This window comes from Malania oleifera, chromosome 3 (assembly GCF_029873635.1).
Source record: "Malania oleifera isolate guangnan ecotype guangnan chromosome 3, ASM2987363v1, whole genome shotgun sequence".
NCBI classification, from domain to species: Eukaryota; Viridiplantae; Streptophyta; class Magnoliopsida; order Santalales; family Ximeniaceae; genus Malania; species Malania oleifera.
Window position 1 is genome coordinate 33,034,005 of NC_080419.1, and position 19,731 is coordinate 33,053,735.

The 19,731-nt window shown below is 36.0% G+C and overlaps 1 protein-coding gene across 3 annotated transcripts in view; it reads left to right on the forward strand.

Moving 5' to 3' along the window:
* The window catches only part of LOC131150700 (PH, RCC1 and FYVE domains-containing protein 1), a 34,016-nt gene extending 15,949 nt beyond the window's left edge, over window positions 1-18,067 (forward strand). For all 3 annotated transcript variants that reach the window (XM_058101577.1, XM_058101579.1, XM_058101580.1), the window contains 7 exons: window positions 8,238-8,327; window positions 8,483-8,569; window positions 8,678-8,782; window positions 10,777-12,873; window positions 12,975-13,121; window positions 15,822-16,276; window positions 17,517-18,067. In XM_058101577.1, the coding sequence (XP_057957560.1) occupies window positions 8,238-8,327; window positions 8,483-8,569; window positions 8,678-8,782; window positions 10,777-12,873; window positions 12,975-13,121; window positions 15,822-16,276; window positions 17,517-17,676 (3,141 nt within the window). In that variant the 3' untranslated portion in view covers window positions 17,677-18,067. The remainder of the gene's footprint in view (window positions 1-8,237; window positions 8,328-8,482; window positions 8,570-8,677; window positions 8,783-10,776; window positions 12,874-12,974; window positions 13,122-15,821; window positions 16,277-17,516) is intronic.
* Window positions 18,068-19,731: the final 1,664 nt, after the last annotated feature.

Here is a 19,731-nt window from a genome sequence, read left to right on the forward strand (position 1 = left end):
GGAAGGCCAAATCCGTGTGGGGCCTATTAGGCCACGTGGGGCCTACATGGATCTTGAGTTGGACTTTGCTTCAATACTTCACTTGGGTCTTCAAATATGGTCTTCAAGCACGTAATAATTTTGAAATAGCATATCCAAGCAAAATATAAATTAAAACAATAACAAAGTCTTCACATAAAAAAAAATCCTCCATCAAGGAAGTAGAAGATCTTCAATTGATCCCATGTGTTCCTGCAAAACGGATATAAATAATAGTGGGCTTCTGGAGGTCGTCCACGCGTCACCATGTCGGCAAAGGAGTGGACATCGGGAGGTCATCCATGTGTCATCATATCAGTAAAAGGAATACACAAGGCATGTTGATCCCATCATATCTCTCGGGCCCAAAAGAATTCTTCTCTAAAGAATTAGAGGCGATGTACTGGGAATACAACTCCGAGTTGTGATGAAGGAGGTCTTCTTTAAGTATCCAGCTCCTCTCGGAAAGTGGCTTGTATCTCCACTTGACCTAGAACTTTTGGTATTATTCTGCTCGTGTGAATGTTGTCTTGTCATCCAAAATCTCATCAAGTTTCTTTGGTATGGGTAAAGTTGGAGGCAAAGGCAACTTTGGGGTTTCAGGTTCAAGAGGAGTGGGGAATGGGGTAGGATCACCTGCAGGGTTAGAATTTGAAGGCTCCACGAAAGATGCTGCTTCAAGAAAAGGGGTTAGATTTTCAACATTAAACACAGTGCTTATGCCAAAATCAATTGAAATATTAACCATGTAATCATTAGAACTAATTTTCTTTAAAATTTTGAAATGTTCCATTTTTTTTGCATGCAACTTTCTTACCTTTTCTAATGGAATCTGCTCAGGACGAATGCGGACCATAACCATATCGCCTTTTGAAAATTCTTACAACCTGTGATGTATATCAGTACTACATTTACAATGTAAGTTAATTGACTCACTCTAAAAATGAGCAGCACAAAGGCTATTCCAAGTGTAGGAGTTCTGTCGTGTACTAATTAGCCCAGAAGGTCAGATCGTCTCCTCAGGAAATGCATATCGGTTTCAAACTCACGTAAAATAGAAAAAGAAAATAAGAAAACAAATTTTACTGAACACTGTTCAGATTCGTTTTTCTAGATTGTTGAAAGTTTATGACTAAATTAAAATAACACAAAACATAAACTAAGAATCTAACATGCATAAAATTAACGACAAGAAACGGGTACGGTAAATAAACGACGGGAAAATTAACACAATTAATATTTCTTGCTCAATGATTCATCCACACAATAAGATAAAAGATAACAAAATTAAATGTGGCACACAATCCTACGATTAAACATTCAGACAAGAAATAGATCCTAGGTTTGAGCATTCAACCATAAGATCCTCAATTAAATACCAACTTAAAAACTAAACTTAACCCAACAACTTAAATAATATACTAAAACACAATAATAACTAAAATTTCAAATAAACCGAACTTAAGATAAATAGAACCCAACAAATACTCAAATTCTAAAGAAAGATTTTAAAAAGAACAAACCGAACTTAACAATGAAAAATAATCCAAACCAAAATTCATTCCAACAATGATATTAAATAAAAAGAAAAGACTCTGAATTTAATAATGTAAATAATCCAAATAAAATTTAAAATTCCAACAGAGACTTTAAATAAAATAAAACTGAAAGTAACAATAATAATAACTTAAACAATTATTTAAATGTAAGAGAGAGAGAGAGAGTAAAGAGAGAAGTAGAGATGAGAGAGAAGAAGAAAAAGCCATGTGGAGTGCTGCAGTAGTTCGGGTTCTCCCTCCCAACACAGCCCCTGTGCGGCGCTGGTACCAAAAAAGAAAAAGAAGACCTAAAAAAAAACTTCTCTAAAACCTAGCCTCTTCTTTACATTAAATGCCCCCAAAGCAACTCTCAATTTGGCTGCCCAAGACTCCAGTCTCCAGCACATGGGCCAGCCCACTCACTTACGTGGTCATGTCAATGCATGATGAAGGCCAGCTCACCTCCTTTCGTTGTGTATTCGGCTGCCCCTCTTTGTGAACCTGCACATGGCCCAGAGAGACTCCAGCCGCTTGCATGGGACCTCCTCACGTGATCACATCAAGCCCAGTCTCCAAGCCTTCCTTTTATGCAATTCGGCCCAGCGCACGTTCCTGCTCCGCATGTTGTCTGCATGGGCCTACATCTTTTGCATGCATGGCACGCGGCCCAGCTTCCCAATGATTCACATGGCCTGCTTCGTTTTTGAAGCCCAGCAGAAACATGCACATGGCTTCTTCACGATCCATGTCTTCCAATTTCATTACACGGGCGAGGATTATTTACATTTTCTCTTCTCCACGATCATGGCCACCTTACTTCTTCACGCACATGGCTTTCTTGGTTTTGCATTCTCGCGCATGCATGGTATGACTTCAATGCATTTTTGTGTCTCCTTTAACTTCCGAATATTATCCTATAATAATTAAACATAAATATTCGTAAGTTTATGGATAAAATAGAATAAAAATTCAAACATTGTGAATTGAGTCCAATGGCTAAATAATGAACATAATTAGGCACTTAATTAAAATTATAATCTTTAATGCATGATTTTAAACGTCTAATTACGCAACTTTGACGCGTAATCATTAATTTTTATTCTTATTTTAGAGTGTAGATCATGTATGTGTTTTTGCAAATGTATCAATCTGCTCACTCACTCACTCTAGACTTCGGTGGTAGATTAGGCATAGATGAACAAGGAACAAGGTCAAGGACATATTGGGTATCTTTTAAGGGAGGTAACTCACTACGTGGCTTAGAGATGACATCCTCACACTCAGAAAGTATAGGTGATACTTCCAATGGTGTTTCGTGCTTAGGAAGGGGTGCCTTAGTCTCATTAGTTTCTGTCTTTTCCTTCTTCCTTTTCTCACCACCTTCCTTATCAAGCGCCAAGTTCCTAGTGAGACATTGTTCAGAAAGGTGTCCTTGTTTATGGCACCTGAAGCACACTGCACTGCTAGAACTCTGGCGAGAGGATCCAGTCATGGGTGCTTTTCCTTTGTCCATAGGTTGTTGGACTATGGGATTGCTACCTCTAGAAGTTACTTGACTCGTGTTGGTGGGCTTAGTCTTCTCATACGATGTGGCTTGTCTTTGATAAGTGTCAATGGAGGTGTTTCCAAATTTCCTTCCCATTTGAGCTTTACTCATTTGCTCATAATCATGTGCCAAATTAAAGGCATGCTTAAGTGAGTCAATGTGATGGGGAAACAGTTCTCTCCTTAGTTCAGGATTTAATCCTCTAGAAAATCAGGAGATATGTAGACTAACAGTTTTGTAGACACTACATCTTATAGACAACTCATCGAATTGACTCATGTATTTTGAAACAGTCATGCTACCCTGGCACAAGCTGTAAATCTGATCCATAAGGTGCTCTCTATGCCTAAAGGGTACATACCTCTCCCTTAACCTATGCTTCATTAGATCCCAATGCTCAAAGGGTCGATGATCTAACCTCACTTCCTGCCTCTTGACATTCATCCAATGGAGCTTGGCTTGCCCCATTAACCTCATTTTTGCAAACTTAACCTGACGAGGGTTAGTCATCTTATTCCAATCAAAATAGGAATCCATCCTAGTCAACCAATCTTGGAAGACTTTAGGGTCCATCTGCCCATCATAGGTGGGGTCTTCTATCCTCATTACATCCTTATAAGGATCACGATCGCCCCTTTGGTAAGATCTCCTAACGTGAAGGTTATCAACGTCATAGTCCTTATCATCCCAATGTTGGGTGTTAGCTTTGGTGTATTCCCAAGAGGGGGGTGAATTGGTATTTTAAAAATTTATCTCCTAGGTTAAACTATCCAGCAGTAGTAGATACACAACCTAGGGTCTGTTTATGCAATTCCAAATGCGTAGATAAATATAACGTACGGAAATTAAATCATGCGCAGCATTCACAATATAACATACACGTGCGGTAAATAAATTACGGAAAAATCAAATGCACACACGATATGTTATCGGGGTTTGGCCAATTGTGCCAACGTCCCCACCTCTAGCTCTCGCAAGCCCGAGGATTCCACTAATGCTCACTTAACGGGTGGAGTAGCACCAGTTACAACCAAGTCAATTAGCACAGGGCTGACCTCAACCTACACCTTACCAGGATGGTGCGCCTAGCTTTCCTAACCGGGTCTAAGCCAATCCGGGACTATTCCACAGGGCTAGTCTCCCTCTTCAGGCCCCACGCCTGGAATACAACCAATGATATAAAATTTACGTACAAACAAATGCTTCTTACACAAGGTGATATGTACCACCACACACAATATAATCAATGCACCTCAATGATGTATGAACTATAAGTTCGGTGCTCTAATGTGTACTGAACACTCAAATAAGTATAGATAATCAATCTAGATCAAGAGTGTATATCAAAGCAAGATTTGAAATACAGTATATGAATATTACAAAATCATATCAAGGTTTGAAATATGCTTAGCAAGGTGATTCAAACAAACTCAACAAGATGTTCTCAATATACTAAGCACAAAGAGTGTTTGAATGCAAGCTTTGAAAATGATTTTGCACACAAAATATAGGCTTAAGTGTCTTGCAATGACAATGCAAGAACCACAACCTTTTAAGTCTTCCCACTCAAGATTTATTAAATAAAATTGGTGGAAGAACTTAATGCTATACTCTCAAATAAAATCAACCAAACAATATAGCAAATGAGAGTACTAGTTAGGAAGATTAAGCACAATCACTTTTGAAATACTCACAACACTTAAAAGATCAAAGAGAATGGAGTGTACCAGTATTTGGGAGTAGTATAGGCTAAAAAAGGATTTTTGATTTTGAGAGAATTTTGGCCCTAATCAATTTGCTAATCCTTTCTAATCTAAGCAAATGAACGTGTATATATAGGTAAGGGGAAATTTTTAACCGTTGTGGACTCAATGGAGATAATTAGAAAAGTTTAAAACAAGTTTAGAAAAATTAACCTAGTTTACCCTTTTTAATTTCAGTAAAAATTAATTTTAACCTGAGAGATTCGGGTGGCTGAACCTTAGTTCGGTCGCCTGAATAGACTCAACTCAAAAAGCTATTTTTAAACGTTCGGTAGCCTGATTCTAGGTTCGGTTGGCTGAACCAAGGCGATTTAGACACTGTCCGCACTTCGGTCGCCCGGTCTAATATTCGGTTAACCGAACTTCAGTGTTCGGTTGCCCAAGGCCATTTATAAAGTAAAGGTTCGGTCGCCCGGGTTGGTGAAAAGTACCGTGACACAGGTTCGGTCGCTCGAGGGCGATACGTTCATTTTAGTTTCGGTCACCCAAAACCTGGCCAACCCGCTGACTTCCCAACGGTTCAGGTGCCCGAGGTGTTTTGAACACCTGGGGTTCGGTCGCCCGACCTCTCACAGTGATTTTCATTTTAAGTCCAATTCTGCCCAAGTTAATTTCCCTGATATTATAAGTGATATTGGGGACTTTCTTACGTGCAAGTGTTGGGACCTAGGGTCTCTCTATGACCTTTTTAAGTACGCCAAAAAACCTGGCGTCGGTCGACCGAAGGGTGTGATCCCTAAGGTCTCTCTAAGGTTTTGAGCTTATAGATCCTACATGCATGATATGCAGATTATTATAGACCTTTTCTTAATTAAAATTACACACCCAAATAGAAAATACAATGAATAAATATGCCGGGTCTTCGCTTCTCTTCAAGTGGCTGCATGTCATCAATATGATCCAATTAGTATGATCCTGCACACAAACTTGAAGGTCATCAAATACAAAGAGTATTTGTCATTATCAAAACCGGGAATGACCTATAAGGTCAACATTGGGCATAGGGCTCATGACGTGGGGGTCTCTTAGCAAATTCGTCTTGGCGATTCACTCGCCTTTGTGGAGGGAGGGGAGGACTTTCTCTATCAATCCTATGACCTAGATAAGGATTCTCGACTTGAGTAGACATCCTAGGGGTTGGGGAAGGACTTGAACAACACTAGGGTACCCGAATGGTGTTTGATCACACAAAGTAGGCTCAAGTGTTAACCTAAAACTCAAAAGGTAGGTGGGTTGTTCTGGACAAAACCATCGACTAATTGGGCCAAACCGTCGACTGTTTCAGAAAGTACTGAAATCTTGCGAGCTGCTAATGGATGGGCAATTTCACCCACGAATGCCCTTCAATATTTGGGGCATAACTTTTGCTGGAGAGCTCCAAATAGGGTGATCTTGGTATCAAAAGAAAGCTAAGAGAATTTTACACAACTTTTGTATTCAAACTTTTTGAATATGGGAAGTTTTTGATAGAGAAAATTGTACATCAATTTGGTGGCAGAAAAATGAAGATGTTGGGACTTAGAGGGTTTGCCTAATTTTTCCTAGGCTCTGATACCAAGATGATGTAGGACGAGAATGGTCAACCTATGTCCTACGGTTCAACCCTCACACAAGCACATACACTCAAAAAACTTTGATTTGAGAATTTGATTAACCAACATAAACATTATAAATTATGCTACCTTTCACAAGTTGTCGAATTTTGAAAAGGTGTATGACTTGTCCAGCAATTAAGTCCCAATTGGTTCTTTCACAAAGGAATCAAGTTATATGTTGAAAAGTTGATATTTCAAAGATTCAAGAATTTATGCTCTATGTTAGCAAACATTCATTCAAGTGATTTAAACTAGCAAGTACCAATGTTGCAATTTATGGATTCAAAAGGGTTATTCTAAGATGTGATTTAATTTACTAGCAAAGGTTCACAAAATATAACAAGGATTCAAACACAAGTGCTGAAATTACCAAGAGAATTGTTTGGATGACTTGACTTTGTTCCACACGTAGTTAGATCACACTGTAAATCCTCTGTACAAGCTTTGAAACACCAAGACGAACGCAGCTATGGAGTGTCGGGGAAGTGACCGTGTGGGTGTATGTTGGTGGTGGCCGTGTGGCGTTGATGGAGGAGGGGATGATGGAGTTGCTGGATAGATTAGTGGTCTCTCACCACTTGATCTCCGTAGAGAAAGCCGTAGTCTCACACTACTCACTCACAAGGCGAGGAACAAACTTTACAAGCTCAAGCAAAGAAATGCTTCTTCTAAATTCAACTTCAACTATCTTCATCTTACAATGAGAAGGATATATATAGGCATAGCATGGGAGACAAAGCATTAAACACTCTCAACAACTCTCACACTAAAAGACAACCTAACAACTAGTATGGGAGACAAAGCATTAAACACTCTCAACCTAACACAATTAATACTTACTAAAAAACAAGGAACTCCAACTCATAGGCACACAACTCAAGCTTAGTTGTCTTGCACTATTACAATTCTAATTTGAAACTTAAACATGTGCCAAAAAGGAAGGCCAAACTCGTGTGGGGCCCATTACGCTGTGTGGGGCCCACATGGGTCTTGAGTTGGTCTTCAATTCTTCACTTGGGTCTTCAAATATGGTCTTCAAGCACCTAATAATCTTGAAATAACATATCCAAGTAAAATATAAATTAACACAATAACAAAGTCTTCACATAAAAAAAGTCTTTCATCAAAGAAGTAGAAGATCTTCAATTGATCCCATGTGTTCCTGCAAAACAGATATAAACAATAGTGGACATTTGGAGGTCATCCACGCATCACCATGTTAGCAAAGGAGTGGACATTGGGAGGTCGTCCACTTGTCATCATATTAGTAAAAGGGATACACAAGACATGTTGATCCTCATCAGAGTTGATTTCCTATAATTGACAAGCAGTAATGCTTTCTTAATTGAGTAGAGTAGTAGATTTGGTGCCATTGTCCATGATAATAATAAGTATAACTCCGGTGAACCATATTAATGTGATGTAGGACATAAAATTCTAAGTAATACTTTATGAATGCTTTTTAGAACTTTATATTATGGTTTTCATTTTCGTAATTGGTTATCTCTTATGCTTACAATTTTTTTGCTTAAATTTGATTGACCATGTATAGGAAATGTTCCTGAAAATTTAGTCTTGTGTATCCATACTTAATTATGTGCTTTATGCACCACAGTTTAAAATTCCCATATCCCTTTCTCAGTAACATGCACTTGCGTGGATCTCTATGTGCATGTGTGCATGCACATTTATATGCACATGGTGCATAAGACCTATATCTCAAGGACAGTCATAATATATTTTCCAAAACTTCAACTACTTCAATGTTTGGTCACAGGATGAAAAAACATTGATCTGGTTCTCGCACGGAGAAGAAAGGAATTTGAAATTATCTTCAGTGGCACGAATTATCCCTGGACAAAGAACTGTGAGTTGAATACTTCTCTTTCGTAGCTAATTTGATAATTTATTTTAGTGATTTATTCAGCTTATTTTTTTGTATCACCCTGGCAAAATTTTTGTTTCCAAAGGTTAGATTAAAAGTCACTAATATTTTCCCTTTCTTTTTTGTTATCCTTACAGCCTGTGTTTAGAAGGTATTTGCGCCCTGAAAAGGATTACTTGTCATTTTCACTTCTATATAACAACGGTGAAAGATCTCTTGATCTGGTAAGTGATATTAAACCATCAGAATTATTTTACTACTTCTGCGAGCTTTTTCCTGCTTGATGATAAATTTTAGTCTATTAGTTATGCTTTATTGTTCCTAATTTATAGATCTGCAAGGACAAAGTTGAAGCAGAGGTTTGGTTTGCTGGCCTCAAGGCTTTAATTTCTAGTGGCCAACATCATAATAGGCGTACTAAGAGCGATATATCTGACGTAAGATTTTTCATTTCAGTATTAACATGTATAAGTAGCCATTCGATTCCTTTTTATATTATAATTAGTCATGAAATCACCTTAGAGTATATTTTACATATATTTTACTTTTTGTTGCTTTCTTTGCCTTCAATAGTGTTAATTTGATAAATCGTGTTTACTGCATGAAAATCCAAAATTGTTTACTAGCAACTTTAATTTGAGCTATTACAAAGTTATGTGTCATGAGAAAAATTTTGCAGTCTAAGCCATACCTCTTACTCGCTTTGTGCAATTATTTCTCGAATCGATTACATACAACAGGCCTTCTTTTGTTTTTTTTTTTTTTTTATGTTCTCATTTTTCTCCATTTGGTGTTATAAGCTATCCTTACGTGCAAATTTATTGGTCCTTAGTTTTGTTATTTACTTGTTTATTTATTTTGAGAACTCTTTCATCTCACACTTGCATCTCAAAAGTTCGTTAAGTGTATATTTATTGCACCACACATTAAGTGCACTCCTCCCATTCATCCATCCTGCTTGACTCTATAGTCGTTACAGTCTTTGAGAGATCTATCATGCCAAATATATTATATTTTTAAAAATAAGCCATCTTTTTTTTTTTTTTTTTGTCACTATATTAAGTGAATCAAATTAGAAAAGCAGCAACCACTAGCGTGAAAATATCGCCAATGACTCAATTCATCCCTGTCTATGGAAAAGTCTTGCATTATATATTTGCATATACTAGCTGTCATGACCATGCATAGCAGATACCCTGTTGCTTGAACTTGTGGTCATTAAATCAAAACAAATATATATATATATATATATATATATATATATGTATGTATGTATGTATAAATAAATAAGATTGCAAGTTATTATCATTATTTGGTCAATAATTAATTTTTTTTTATTAATTTGGTATATAATTTTCCAATAGTAAGCTAGAGTCATTTAATCCTTACTGATAGAATCAATAAGTGAGTGTGATCCCATCCTAAGGAGATGTTAATGAAACTATGAACATATGCTTGAGAGGTATTATACAAATGATTTTTAATAACTAATTGTTGAGGGAGTAATGAAAAAAATCTTTTGATAAAGACATCAAACGCTATTTCCCCTCATACATTGGCATCATTTTATTAAAAAAAAAAACATCTTTTATTGTCCTCTTTTTCCTTTTTTGAAACTATCCCCCAAAAAAATGCCAAACTACTGATATACCATTTATGAAAAAATAATTAAAAAATTTATTCAACTTTTATAACTTCCTATAACTACTACTTAAAATTATTTTCCTGTGACCATCCTCGAAGTTTTTGAACACATAACCATCCTCAGTTTTTAAACTCGTTCTTTAATACATAATCTAATATGCAAATGCTCGTTGCTAGCAATATATGACATTTCATTCCTTATGAGCGCTTAAATATCATAACCCCTTACCCCCACAGACACATACTCAAATAGATGATCTTTTTTCTTATTTGTCCTTCATCTGAAGTTTTTATTTACAAGGTAAAGTAGTCGGTGTGTAGGAAATTAATACTCAAACAATTAAAATGCCAGTATTTTTAAAAAATATATATATTTTCACATTACATAGTAATTAGTTATGTTAACATTAGGGAGTCACCGTGATACTGAAATGCAAGACAATTTAACTTAACATTAGCGTGCATCTATTGTTAAATGTTACTCATGTGGAAATTGTTGGCTTTGATCCAATTTGATCTGATTATTTCCTTTATATTATCTAATATTTTGTGTTGCATGTGTTTCCATGTTGTCATATAGCTCCAAAATAAAAATATTACAGGGCCGCAAAGTAATTCCTTGGTACAATAGTCCACATAGAAATTTGTCATTTTTCAACATACAAGCACTTGGGTTGCAAGATGATAATTTAGTATATTTTCTTTCCATGCCCATGAAAATATTTTTTTAATTGGTGTTAAAATGCTCAATAACTAATCCAATCTATTTTTTATGTTTCAATTTCAGTTGCAAGACGGTGGTGATTTTGTTCAGACTGGTCGTCCTTTTGGTGCAGCCTTAGAGTTCACTTCAAGTATTTCACGTGGTAGAGTATCAATTGAATACAGTTCTCGTGAATCTTCTGTGAGTCTGGGAAGCTCAGATGTGGGGTCAGAACGTGCAAATATGCAATTAAGGACAAGTACTGGAGATGGTTTTCGTCTTAGCATTTCAAGCACTCCTAGCTCTTCAAGCCAAGGCTCTGGACCTGATGATATAGAGTCACTAGGTGATGTTTATGTATGGGGAGAGGTTTGGTCTGATGGAGTTTCAACTGATGGATTTATTAGCCCATTTCCTGCAAAAATTGATGTGCTCACTCCTAAGCCTTTAGAATCAAATGTTGTTCTGGATGTTCATCAAATTTCTTGTGGCGTTCGACATGTTGCCCTTGTTACAAGGCAAGGTGAGGTTTTCACTTGGGGAGAGGAAGCTGGGGGTAGACTTGGTCATGGAATTGATAAAGATTTTAGTCGCCCTCACCTTGTTGAACATCTAGCAGTTACTAATGTTGATTCAGTTGCATGTGGTGAGTGTCATACATGTGCAGTGTCTACATCTGGAGATTTGTTTTCTTGGGGTGATGGTTCCTATAATGCTGGGCTTCTTGGTCATGGAACTGATGTTAGCCATTGGATACCAAAAAGGGTGTCTGGTCCTTTGGAAGGGCTTCAAGTTCTCTCAGTTGCATGTGGTAGATGGCATTCAGCATTGGCAACTTCAAATGGGAAACTGTTCACATTTGGTGATGGATCATTTGGTGTTTTAGGCCATGGGGATCGAGAAAGTGTTGCGTATCCAAGGGAAGTTCAATTATTAAGTGGACTAAAAACTATTAAAGTTGCATGTGGAGTATTACATACCGCAGCTATTGTAGAGGTTATGAGCCAATCCGGTGCAAATATATCAAATGTATCATCAAGGAAATTATTCACCTGGGGCGATGGTGACAAAAACCGTTTGGGTCATGGAAGCAAAGAAGCATATCTTCTTCCTACATGTGTGTCTGGCCTTATTGACTATAACTTCCATCAGATTGCATGTGGATATAATATCACTGTTGCCCTCACTACTTCAGGTCATGTTTTTACAATAGGAAGTACTGCATACGGACAACTAGGCAGTCCACATGCTGATGGAAAGTTACCTTGGCTAGTACAAGATAAATTGGTTGGTGAATTTGTTGAAGAAATATCTTGTGGGGCATATCATGTTGCTGTCCTAACATCGAGAAGTGAAGTATTCACATGGGGTAGAGGTGCAAATGGGAGATTGGGACATGGAGACATGGAAGATCGAAGTTCCCCAACATTGGTTGAAGCATTGAAAGATAGGCATGTCAAAAATATTTCATGTGGCTCAAATTTCACTGCTAGTATATGCATTCATAAATGGGTCTCTGGAGCAGACCAATCAGTATGTTCTGGTTGTCGGCAGGCATTTGGTTTTACTAGAAAGAGGCACAATTGTTATAACTGTGGTCTAGTGCATTGTCATGCTTGTAGCTCAAAAAAAGCATTAAGGGCGGCATTGGCTCCGACTCCAGGCAAACCGCATCGTGTGTGCGACTCTTGCTATGCAAAACTTAAAGCTTCTGAGGCTGGCAATGCCTCTAATATTAATAGGAAAATAGCAGCACCTCACCGCTCAATTGACATGAAGGAAAGGCCTGACAAAGGAGAGGCAAGATCTTCGAGGATTTTGGCACCACTGACCACAGAACCAGTCAAGTACCTTGAAGTCAAATCAGTAAAATATGGGTCCAAATATGATTCTCCTTCCATCATCAGAGCTTCACAAGTTCCATCCCTTTTACAACTAAAAGATATCTCATTTCCAAGTTCATTAAGTGTTCTCCAAAATGCGTTGAAGCCGGTTATTTCCGCAGCACCACAACCTCCACTCTCTCCTCAACCAGTAATCAACTCAAGACCTGCTTCTCCATACTCACGGAGACCAAGCCCTCCACGATCTGCCATTCCTGTATTTTCTAGGAGTGTCATTGATAGCCTCAAGAAGACAAATGAAATTTTAAACCAAGAAGTGTCTAAACTACAAAACCAAGTAGGATATACATATTTTAATAGCTGTGTAGGTTTATGGAACTTATTCTAGAAGCTCCCTTCATAACAATTTTTTTTTCTTATGTATAATGATGGCTACAGATTAAGAGTTTGAAGCAGAAGTATGATGTTCGAGATGTGGAGCTTCAAAATTTGCGTAAAAATGCTCAAGAAATTGCTTCATTGGCTACAAAGGAATCTTCCAACTGTACAGTTGCGAAGGAAGTCATCATGTCTGTTGCAACACAGGTATTATTATTATTATTATTTTATTTTTTGTCATCTTTACAATATTAGGAACACTACTTGCAGCAACAATTAACCCCCGGGGGGGGGGGGGGGGGATGGGATGGAGAAACTTGTTATATTACCTCTTCACTTTCAAGGATAAGCTGTTAGATTATAGCATGTCCACAATTGGATGCATAGAGGTGAAAAAATGACAAATAACATCCAACATGGAGATTATATGATTTTTAATGAATATATAACAAATGTTTGCAACAAGAATCGAACCTGGACCTTTAGCAACCATGGGTATGGTACTATGTTTGATTACCACTTGATCAAAAGGCTTAAGTGGGCCAAACATATATACATATATACATATATATATATATATATATATATATATATACGCACCAACCTTTAACTAACATAAATATAAGGTTGCCCTTTGCATCCAAAGATATATTTTTTCCTATTTTTGCAAGAACTAGTATAATGAGGAAGTTACATGTCGTTGGGGTTGGAAGCATGCTAATGATTCTAATTTAAAATTTTACAAAAGCTATAACAAAAATGTGCCCAGGCGGCTTAACAAAATAAGTAAATGATGTTTTACTAATATATGTTGTGTATGTGGATAGTAAGAATTAAAGAACTATCATAAAAAAATTCTTGCCTATAAATAATTGAAAAGAAATATATTGTTGACAAAATAAGTGTACCATAAGTATGGATGTAAAGATAGAGGGAGAATATGGCATGTTCAAGTTATGTGGTTGACCAACAATATATATCATGTTATTCAACCTTCTCCTCTGTATGTTCATGTGAAGAGGCAAACATATGAACTTGAGTGAATGCACCAACACAAAGACCGCAATAAGGGGAAAAAATCATATGGCTATACTTGAACAAAGACCTATTGGAACAAATCTCTAATACCAACTTAAGTTACCATTTTGACCTAAAATCTTTAGTTGTTTGGTGATGAGCCAACAATTTATACGAAGCTATTAAAGACTCCCATTGTGTGTGAGCGTATATTGCATATGAGAGACAAATTCATGGACTTTTGCACATGCAAAAATACCAGTTAAAAAAAAGCTCACTATGATAGACATAACAAAGGATAATATGATATAAGAAAACTCACGTCATGAAATAAATCTCTGATACTGTCGTAAGTCACACTTGACCAAAAAGTTAGGTGATGGGCCAACATTTATCAGGCCATTCAACAATGACAAAGTGAAAAATTTAGGAGGATTACTCGAGCTAAATTTTTCCTCTAAATTTTATATCTATACAATCAAGCGGTCATCTCTAAAAGTATTATCCAAGTCAAATAGCCATATGCATGACTAAGGGAGGGGATTTGAATTCAACTTTAGAGTTGAAGATTTATCTCCATCGTAATCCAACATTTTTAGCTTGGAACTATACATCCTTTGGACCTTTCAAGCATCAAGCTACTCAGCTAGCCCAATACAACTTGCACCATTAACCAAAAGAGTGCATAGAGTTTTTATGCGTGGTAACAATGTATCTTTTTAATTGTGCCTTAGACTAGAATGCCTAATGGGCTAGTGACCTGGAGTGGTTAAGGATCTATTAAATTGCTTAGGCCCTAAAGGTATCAAGTATCAATTGACCCAAAAGGCTTTCTTCTACTCTTTAGCTTGGTTGGTTGAAGCAACCTTGTTAGCTCAAGACTTTTTATTTTTTCAGAAAGTTAAATGTACGAGGACCAACCATTGTAATTTCACAAAAACTATTATAGTATAAATATTTTCATTCCTCGTTTGGAACTTCTATTTATTTAGTCATACTTCAATTGCATGCACTTACGTGTCCATACATAAAATATATTAACATAAATGTAATATTTTAACATACACAAATTTGTATACATGTTCATGGATTAATGTTAAGGAAATTGTGTCTTTTCCTCTTATTAATCTAACTTTAATTTAATTTATTTCTTTAGAGGACTTCATATCCTCATCTTGTTTGTTTATACCCCTCTCTCTCCATGAATGTATGTATGGGTCAATAATTTTTTTTTCTATCAAAGGATAAAAATAATTCAATTTCAAAGCTACTTAATTTCAACCTTTTTTATAAAATCATGAATAAATCAAAATCTAGCTATGTTGAGAAAGAAGGTTCTATTCTTGTTAAAATGAAATTTAGTGGTGCACTAGTTTCTGATGCTAATCATGTGGTGAATATGTGGGATTGCATAAATACATGGTATGTGCATAAATACATGTGTTGTCATCTTGAAAGCACAAAAGTTTTAATATATATATGCACACATGCACAAGCACACATTTAAGGGCTCCGTTACCTTTGTTTTGGGTAAAGTTGTCTTTCTTACATTGCATCGGTGTTGCATAAGTAGGTTTTTTAGATGGGTTACTAACTAATTCATAGAGAGATTAGAGAGCCTTGATGTTTAATATTGTTATGTTTCTTTTATTTATTTATTTATTATTGTTTGTTTGGATGATGCTTTGACACCCTTATTCACTATTTTATCTCTTCTTTCTTTATTTCTTAATGAACTTCTTTGTTTATCAAAAAGTAGGACATTGATGCCTAATGGCCATAGGATATAGTTGTGTTTGTCGTTATGCATAAAATTGAATGTTTGTCATTATGCATAAAATTGAATCACTCTAATTGGTTTGCAATCTTGTTTCTTTACTGTTATTTTAGTTGAATGAAATGTCAAAGAAGTTACCTCCTGAGGTCCATGATTGCGAAACATTCAAAGCTATGAATGCTCAAGTTGAAGCTTTTCTACATACAGCTGGAACTGAAGCATCTAAAGTTTCTTCATCCTTATTGGCAAATTTGGATTCTGATCAACAAAATACAGTAGGAAAAACTCCCTTAATGCAAGATCATGGGATGGAAGATCATTTAGATGCTGTTGGAGCTGCTGATCTATCACAAAATGGTGAAAGTATACTTCAGGTTACTAGTAAATTGCCTACTTCTGATGCAAGAGTACCTCAACAAGGTACAGAAATTAGCTCAAGGTTGCATGAAGCATCAATAGTGAAGAATGATGGAGAGAAACAAATTATTGAGCAATTTGAGCCCGGCGTTTATGTAACTCTCATTCAACTTCGCAATGGAGTTAAGATCTTCAAGCGCGTCCGATTCAGGTACCTAATCAGAGGGTGATATAATTTTTTAGCTCTTGCATGCATGCAGATAGCATGTATAAGAAAGTGTGCTTTTAGTTATATATACGTGTGTGTGTGTGTGTGTGTGTGTGTGTGTGTGTGTGAACAGTTTAAACTATGATTTCTAAATATAAGGTGAGGGCTAAGGGGGTCAAATACCATTAAATATGGGGGGCAACCTCTATTTTCCATTGTTTTGATAAAATATTTTTAACAAAAAAATAAGGAAAGCTATTGCATTTCTATGATATATGACTTCACCTTTATGTGCTTGTATATGGAATTTGTTGTGATTTTTTCTGGAGAAGTTTTCAAATTTATAATGGAAAATTTTCTATTGGCTCTCAAATTTTAGAAAATAAATAAATAAACTTACTACAAATCCCCCCCCCCCCCCTCTTTCTGAGTTAAGAATTTTTATTTGGCCAAAAAAAGGACCATGTTGTGAAAAAAAAGAAGAAGAGAAAATACATTTAATTGGGACATTTGTTCATAGGATGGTTTCTGAGATGATTTAATGATATTGTCTGTTATAAATGTATAATCAGAATAAAATTTCAAGTGAAATTACAAGTTTTAGAAACAAATCTCAACAATTATAAGAAATAAAATTGGTTGTGAAATCATGAAGAACCATAACTAAATCTAGTAGCCCCATTTTATTAATTTTTGTTGTCCAAAAAGTATTACTGTAACTACTTGGGGTTGATAACCAGTTTGTCCCCAGTTTGCCTGCTACATGACGTATCCTTTCTAAAACTAAAGCCAATTCTTTACATGGTGAGGCACAAAACATGATGGGGTAAAAGCCATACATAGCATATAAAAAGAGGCATTATTTTATTGAAGAAAATTTTCACTTAATATTAAAGAAATATAATAGCATTGCATTTGCCTGTATTTGATCTTTCAATGTTCCTAATTTTTCTTCACTTCATCTCAACTTTATTTTATTTTCATTTCAAAGTTGAGCACAAGGAATAAAATATTTTTAGTGACAGCACCTCTAAAAAAAAAAAAATCATTATTTTAATCAAATGTTTATTTCTTTTGAGCTTGTATGTTTCCTTAACATATGAAATCTAGTTCTACTTGCAACGTAATGCATGTACTCCATTATATATATATATATATATATATATATATATATATATATATATAAATTTTATCTGTGGTATCTCCTGTTTTATATTTATTTATAATGTTTATGTTTATGCAGCAAAAGAAGGTTCGACTCCCATCAGGCAGAAGAATGGTGGAAAGAGAACAAAGACAGGCTACTTAGGAAGTACACTCTCCCATCAACGAGTGGTGTTCCAACCATCACTCAAGCACGCGGTGAGGAAAATGAAGAAGCAGCACCATCTTCCCAAACATAATTTTGTAACTTAGTCTCCTATCGAAATGTAGAGAATGGGTGGAAACCACAACCCCATATGGGACAACATTTTGAATATGGTGAGCATTTACCTTCTTGTGTTCAACAGATTGCAGAAGTGGAGCAAAGGCTTTCACTTCTCAATAAAATAGGAAAAAAATTTTGTATTCCATGTATAGGAAAGAGAATGGGCAATATAAAGATCATATCAAATAGGAGTCATGCTTGGCTGTAATTTTTTTATTCATATTATTCTTAGCTGTCGTTGTATTGTTTAGGCAAATGCTAATTTTCAATACTGTATTTGTATAGCAAACGAGCTTGACATGTTTAATGCTCTAACCTTCTATTTACAAGCTTACTGAGCATTCAAAAGTACAATGTTTAACTACTTTTTTTCTTTTTTCCTTTTTTAAAAGATAGTATGGTAATTAATGTGACCAACATAAGCATGCTCTATTGCTTACAAGGAGGAAGTCGTTCAATGAGAAGATGGTAGGAGACGCAAAGGCGTACATAGGATGACATAGTTCAAACAAAGATATATACAACTAGGAATTTAGGTAGGGTTCCACAACGATAAGCATCCGCTGCCAAACATCTTAATTGAGCCTAGCTCATTGAACAACTTAGTATAGCATGGGGGAAGTTAATTCTAGTTAATTTTGGGAAATCAATTGGTTAGGTGATAATGAATTGATTCCCACTTTTTTCCTCAGCAAGTTTGTTATAATAGAGACGTGCTGTTGATGTAGGTTCTTATATGGGGATAGGGGGTAGTGTTACATACAAGTAATATGGGATGTAGAGGAGACTACTAAGAGAGGAGAAACAGGAAATCCTTAGGAGCTCAAGCTCCAAGTGGCACGAGGCTGAGAATTGAGGGCTAAAAAAAGAGATCCCCTAAATAGGGTCAGAAGGTTGGTTCATGGGTTCCCCTCCAACATCCACATTTGGATTTAAGAGGTTTTTGAAAATGTTGGCTTTCATAAAAGAGGGATTCACTCATTTAGGCGGCGTATGAATGGTCAATTTTATCATATAACACTAACTAGTTTAGAAGGGAACTTCTTGGGGCTTATGGAGGGGTTTCTTGAGAATTGAGGACAGCATTGTTGTAAACAAGTTATGGATATTTTGGAGAGGACCTGAAGAGATGAAAATTGGGCGATTCCCAAGAAGCTCAAGCATGGATTGTGGCGGGTGGAGATAATCTAATGATTGAAGGGATCCCCTAAACTAGTGGAAATCCAAGTTAAGGGGTGAGAGAGGGAGTGAGGGATTAACTGTTTAGTGTCAAAAAGATCCCCTTTGAAGCATAATAGGAGAGGCAAAATGTTGCGAGATGCCATCCTCCAATAATAGACTAATATGTCATATCTTAATTACTAAAAATGGTGGATGCTTAGTTAATTTGGTCATGACACATGATTAGGATGAGAGACAATATAAAAGAAAACATATTTCACGAATGACATGCAGACCCTTGAGCAGCTTAAGAAAAGGCTAAACAGTAGGGACACCGTTTAGCGAACCTTGATTTGAGCCCACTAAATTAAAACTCTCTATAACATCCTAAGATCGATATTGGTAGAAAGGTTTGCCACATGTTTCTACTGCCATCCAAGCTCGCACTACTAATCTTAACTTCCTACAAGAATGCAAATATAATAGAATTAATAATTAATATAATTATTATGCACATGAAAAATTGATGTTAGTCATCAATTTAATAATCTAGAACATAATAGTAATTTTACGCATTTATTGAGCTTTATATGAAATTTTTGGTAAGAAGAAATTTTGTGGTATTAAAAATAAAGAGATAGATGGATTTCTTTTGGAAGTAGAAATACTATATATATATATATATTCCCAAACCTATACTATTTTTAGAAGGAAATGGAATAAAGTAAAGGGGCTTAAGTAGCAGTGTGTCTGCAATGGGATGCTTCAATTATCAAAGAGATGGTTATCCAATTTTTCTACAATCTTTTGTAGAGGATGAGAATAAATTTATGGGGACTATCTAGAGGATGATTTCCCCATCTAATTA